The sequence below is a fragment of the Scaptodrosophila lebanonensis genome, unplaced genomic scaffold (genome assembly GCF_003285725.1).
Source record: "Scaptodrosophila lebanonensis strain 11010-0011.00,11010-0021.00 unplaced genomic scaffold, SlebRS2 tig00000080-arrow-pilon, whole genome shotgun sequence".
NCBI lineage: Eukaryota > Metazoa > Arthropoda > Insecta > Diptera > Drosophilidae > Scaptodrosophila > Scaptodrosophila lebanonensis.
The window spans coordinates 1,399,680-1,405,679 of NW_022060561.1; the positions used below are offsets into that span (position 1 = coordinate 1,399,680).

A 6,000-nucleotide genomic window follows, 5' to 3' on the forward strand; every position below is an offset into this window, starting at 1 on the left:
CCATTTGCAGCAATATTCCAATTGGACTGTTACCACACTGCAGGCCTTTCCCAGGGGCGTGCCCAACGAATTCTCCTTTGAGTGCATTTTCCGACTGCCCCAGCAACAAGTGCACAGCGAATGGCATTTGTTTGAACTCAGTGACTTCCGGTATACGTCACAGATGAGTGTTAACATCAATCCCGTACAGCATACAATCGATTTTTCTCTGCCCAAGTACGACGGAACTATACAAAGAATCTCCTTCGAGGAGCTGCAAATATTTGACGGCGCTTGGCACAAACTCATGTTGGGCATCACGCACGACTTCGTGCGTTTGTGGGTCGATTGCAGACCCGTGCCGGACCTAAGCGGACAACTCCGTTCGCCGCTCGAACACCATTTGCCCTTCGGTGCGGCCAATGGGATATTCTCAATTGCCCAAGATTGTCGCACAAGAAGCACCGTACCGGTAGGTAGAGGGTAATACCCATTACGTATAAAAATCATTTGGCTTTTTCAAACCATCTGTTTCAGATCGATGTGCAATGGATGGTCTTCAGTTGTGATATAGAGCGACCGGCGCGTAGCCAGTGCGAAGATTTATTCCTGCAGCCCGTCAATAATCTTGGGCCAATTAATGGTCCAGTTGATGGGACTGTAAAGATTGCAGGTTCACACTTATATGACCCTAATTCTTGGCAAGCGGCCATTACCCAATGGCCATGGTTGCTTTGGACAACGCCAGTTCGGGAGATCTGCTTGGTTGTGGTTAAAGGTAAGCAGATGAATGTAAAGAAAATCCTGAATAGTAATGTAAACATCAGATATAGGCAGATATAGGTATGTGTTACGGAACAAGTCGATATAGTAGTGGACGTATTTTGATCCATTCAATTGCTTTGGTATTCCTCCTACTTCCGTTCAAACATGACTTAACTTTGCATGAAGAATTGACTTAGCTATAGAGGCGTAGGCAGCTTTTTACCAAAGGGGGGCCACCAAATTACAATTTTGATTAAATAAATCACGATGCATTTAAAAAATAACTTATGCATATGATCAATGAAAAAACGTCAACAAATCCAACTCAGATCCATTTTAAGGCGAAATAGTGCGTCATAATAATGAACGTGTGGCCGACTTTATATGGCAAAAATGTTTGTAGGCAACGACCCCCCTGCCTACACCCTTGGATAGATAGATTGCTAACTAGTTCCACGAGGCTCAGTTTATTTTAGTATCTGTTATATATATCGCACATACATATATAGTCATACAATATCGGTCGTTTGTTGTAGTTACTTGTAAACTATATATATGTAGATCCATAATAACTATCCTAATGATGTGCATTTTTTGTCTAATTCAGAGTACATCATCGAATATGCAAGCTTGCTGGTGGGTCCACCCGGACCGCCTGGCTTACCAGGTTTACCAGGTGAGCCTTTTCAATAAATATGAATATACTCTTAAATATAATTGATTCAATTCTCAACAGGTGATGTCGGCATGCGGGGCTTACCCGGCGATCGTGGACCAAGTGGTCCGAAAGGAGAGCGTGGCGATGATGGTTATGGGTATGAGGGACCGCGAGGTCCTGAGGGTGCACCTGGACGCCCGGGCGATCCAGGCATTCCCGGCTTAAATGGTGCAAAGGGCGATCGAGGCTGGCCAGGAGCTCCAGGCGTTTGCCCTGACTGCTCACCATTGGTATTGCCGTCAACGCAATTAGGTAATAAAGGACCACCCGTCTTTTTGGGTAAAAATGTTGCGCCAGAACCGAGGTATAATGTAAAAGTAGCACAGGATTTGAACAATAAGGGGCCTCAACCTCCGCCACCATACAGCAAAAAAGGGCCACAGCAGCCTAAATTCGGCATCAAAACCTAATTGTAATTATAGAGGATGAGTCTGGAAATAAAGTGGTTCTGGATCAAAATAACGCCTTCAATTGGGCTTTGAGAATTATAATCTGCAATAAGAAATGCGGAGTTCAACAATTTGCTTTAATATATTAAGTATTGCGATATAAAGTCGATTGTGGACTCAACTTCTGTTTCATTCTGGATATATATATATTTATTTGTTTACTATTATTATTAAATAAATAATTTTTTTTATTATAAATATATTTTGGATACAAATAAAAGCATATATACAAATCGTATTTATTATTTCGACAATTTTGGATCTGCTGCAGCAGAAATTCGTTATAAAAGTCTAAGTGATGTGTTTTGAAATAATAAAGGCTTTCAGGAGAAAATTACACCGTTAATTGGGTTAGGAAAATTAATTTCTGCAATCAGAAATTTAGAGCTCAGACAATTTGCTTTAATCTCTCAAGCATAAAGTCGGATTTGGACTAATTTTCAGTTTTATTTTGGAAATTATACAAATGTTGTTAGTCGAACTCGCTCATTTTCAGTTCGCGTAGCCTCATCTCCTCATGGACCGCTTCAAATCCAGGCATATAGATATATTTCAGAATTGGCTCCACAGGCAGCTCGAAAAGTACCGCATACATCTCATCCAGTTCGCGTAATATATCGAAAGGACGTTTGTTATCCACCTTATATATTGAGTATATAGTGCGTCCAATTTCGTCGTATTCTGCCAAACTTGCTGACTCCTGATCCATATTGCTCAAGGCAATAAAACAGACTCGTGGCATGTGCATATGTTGGGCCACAAAGCCGAACACATCGAAGAGGCACATGAGGAAGTCCTTGTGAATGTACAAGTCCTCTGGCAGGGCTAGCTCATGCACCACCAAGCTATCAAAATTGTCTAATTCCAGTTTTTCCTTGGTGCTTCGCATGAGCTCCTGTTTCATTGTTATAAGCTGTTGAAACAAACCCTTCGGTATGGATGACGGTAAATAAACCCTAGAGCAGATAAATGCAAAAGTTTTGAGGAAACCTATGTATTGATTTTGTGTGAAAATATCGCACCATGAATGCCACTCCTCTGTCATCCATTCCAGCAAGACCACGGCTACTATTTGAGTTGCATCCGGATTTAACATCATAACCGAGCACTCATTACGCAGGATATGCCGAACATAATCTGAATATATCTTCTTCATGTCATCCATTTCATAGAAACCCAGGCCCTCGTAAACGATATTTTTCAAAAAAGAATTTTCCCACATAAACTCTATAACCATATCATAGTACCTATGCAGGAAGGGCGTATTAGTATTATTAAGATATCTAATAGAAATGGTAACATGCTTAAAATTTATATCCGTAATTAGTTGACCCTGCCATTCATCCCATTTGATATCGTATCTCAAGGCGCGTACATCATTCATGGTGCTTGGTTTAACTCTTCAATTTTGCTAAGACTTAAATTTTGTTGTGAACTAACTATATTAAAATAAAATATATACTTGTATATAACTATATGATTTTGACATGCCCATTGATAGGGTTCCTATGTTTAGAAAATCTCCTTTATAAGATATTATTGTAATTTGTCCAACATAGGCTTACTATAACTTATAACTTTAGTATTGTTTTTAGATTGTCTATTTTTGTCGACATATAATTATAAAAAATAAATAACAGCATTGCCAAACCTAGGAGGCGAAATCTTTAGGGACTACTGGGTTAAAACAGGGTTTTCATAAGCTCTTCCCTTAAGTAAAAGGGCAAATGCTATAATCCTTAACGTCTAGAATAAACAAGAAATATTAGACTCGTTGAGTCGAATTCCTAGCAAGGAAAAGGGGATTCCTTCCCAAAAATTATCCAAGGAAATCTAACAACGAAGAAGAAATTATGTTCAAGGCCCCATTTATATTAACTACACTACACATTATGTGTTGATTTGTTATAAAAAAACATAACATAACATTTTATTTGAATGACCGACTGACTGGCTTCGCCACAAGCACGATTTTCACTTTGTGTAAACAAAAATGTAAATAAGATCCTTCCGCATGCTTTGAAGCTCACGGGACTTGCCCAAAACAATGCCATAATTAAATGCATATACCGGCGATAACAATCAAGAATGATGTGTAAATTTAATTTGTCTAATGTCTCAATTTGAATAAATACCAAAACAATGGGCACCCAAGCTCTTTACTGGAAATCCACCCCGAATGCCGAGCACTCGCATGACTGTTCCGCATTGTACGCATAAAAATTCAAAAATTGAAACACGTTCTACGCACCTTTGACCTGACACCCGGAGAGCTTCAGTGCGGAATTAATACATTTTTAACATTCAAAGCACTTCTGGTGTCATTTACAACAATATTTGAAGTATGAAGGAGAGGAGGACACAACGAGCCTGTTCCAGGGACCAAGTCCTTTGGCTCCAATGTCAACACAGCCAATCCGCAAAATGGGAACTTTGACGACCCACAATATTCAATACGTTTCGTAACGCATTTTTAAATGTCTCAGAGCTTCGACTCCGCCACGTCATATGCTTAAATACAACCGACAGTTTTTTTTTTTTGTAATTTTAATGCCAACGTGCCATTTCGAAGTGTCATTTTAGCCGAAATGTGTGCTCCATTTTCCATTTTCCTCGGGCACACGCGAACATGTCTATGCTGGGCACGTAGCGGTCTTGTCTTATGTTCGTTGATAAATTCAATATTGAACAGAAATAATACAATTTTACCGGTTTCCCCATTGGATCGCGTACAAAGACTTCTGGGAATTGCAATCAAGCTGTTTTAGCACAAAATTGTCAAGCAACTTGTTGGCTTGTGATTTCCTTTTTGGTTAACATGCAAGAGTTGAAAATGCATTTGATTTAAGCAAAGTCTTTGGGGATAATAGCTTAATAACAACAAAGCTGCATTTTATTTATAAGTTTAGAATTAATTGTTCAAAAATGCACAAATGGTAGACAAGAAACTTAATTTATACAAATCATTTATACGATCAAGCTAATACGATTTTAAATTCCTTCAGACATTTCCAGGAATTTTATTATTTATTTTTTTATTCCTTTTTACTCCACTTGCTAGCTTAGGGCATCGAAATCTATTTCTGGCCGTCTGTCTAGCTGTGTTCCATGTGATGTTCTCATGGGATAGTTCCATTTCCAGCAATAATCAATGGATGTTGATTGAAGACCTTGATTATTATTTATTTAGTTTTCAGCTATATTTCTTAATTTTTAATCTCAATTTCAGCCACGTTATTGACATTAATATAACACCAGGTTTTTTTTCACACATTTCCAGGAATTTTTTTATTCATTTTTACTCCATTTGGGAGCTTAGGGCTTCTGCAAGTATTTTCCATCTAAATTTATTTCTGGCCGTCTGTCTAGCTGTGTCCCATGTGATGTTCTTATGGGATAATTCCATTTCCAGCAATAATCAATGGATATTGATTGAAGACCTTGATTATTATTTATTTAGTTTTCAGCTATATTTCTTAATTTTTAATCTCAATTTCAACACCAGGTTTTTTTTTCAGAATTAAATTGTCCAAATCTTATAATTACATTAATATTGATCAGAAACACTACGCCGACTTTAAAAATTAGTTTCATTCTTTCTGTCACATCGTAAATTTATATATTTTAAAGATGTTAATTTTTCTCCATCATAGAAAATGAAAATATGAAATGAAAGTAACCAACTAAAATTATGTGAAGTTGACTTTGACGAATATAAAGAAGTTGAAGAAGGCTATAGCTTATCCGCAAATCAGCACAAGCTATGACCATAGAACCGCTTGCAAGGAACCAGTTGCAAGTTAGGCAACATCTTTTCTTTATTATTTATCTTTATAATATCAATAAATATATCACATCAAAAAGGTTTATTATAATTTTTTAAATATTATTAATTGAACTGCAAATATTCATATTGATAAGTAAGTGCCTTTTCAACCAAACCGTAATATTCAAAAAAAAAAAAGAAGAAAAGTGTGTGTTTGTATTTCATAAAACGTATTAGAAACGCAGTCATGTCTCTCAGTTTATGGGTTGGGGATAAACGGTCGGTATATTGGTATTTATGTGTGTGTTGTAAAAACGTCTCAT

The 6,000-nt window shown here is 37.4% G+C and overlaps 1 protein-coding gene across 1 annotated transcript; it reads right to left on the reverse strand.

Annotated features, from left to right (window-relative positions):
• Positions 1 to 2,338: 2,338 nt before the first annotated feature.
• On the reverse strand, positions 2,339 to 3,358 carry LOC115626007. Its single transcript, XM_030521255.1, has 3 exons — positions 3,216 to 3,358; positions 2,934 to 3,158; positions 2,339 to 2,867 (listed from the first exon to the last, which is right to left on the reverse strand). The coding sequence occupies exons 1-3, from the start codon at positions 3,293 to 3,295 to the stop codon at positions 2,384 to 2,386; spliced, it is 789 nt and encodes a 262-aa protein (XP_030377115.1). The 5' UTR covers positions 3,296 to 3,358; the 3' UTR covers positions 2,339 to 2,383.
• Positions 3,359 to 6,000: the final 2,642 nt, after the last annotated feature.

Excerpts from the sequence above, each read along its gene's own strand:
- LOC115626007 (XM_030521255.1), bottom strand. The coding sequence starts at position 3,295 with ATGAATGATGTACGCGCCTTGAGATACGATATCAAATGGGATGAATGG. Across the intron at positions 3,159-3,215 it reads ATTACGGATATAAATTTTAA|GTACTATGATATGGTTATAG; the intron begins GCATGTTACCAT and ends CTTCCTGCATAG. Across the intron at positions 2,868-2,933 it reads ACAGAGGAGTGGCATTCATG|GGTTTATTTACCGTCATCCA; the intron begins GTGCGATATTTT and ends TATCTGCTCTAG.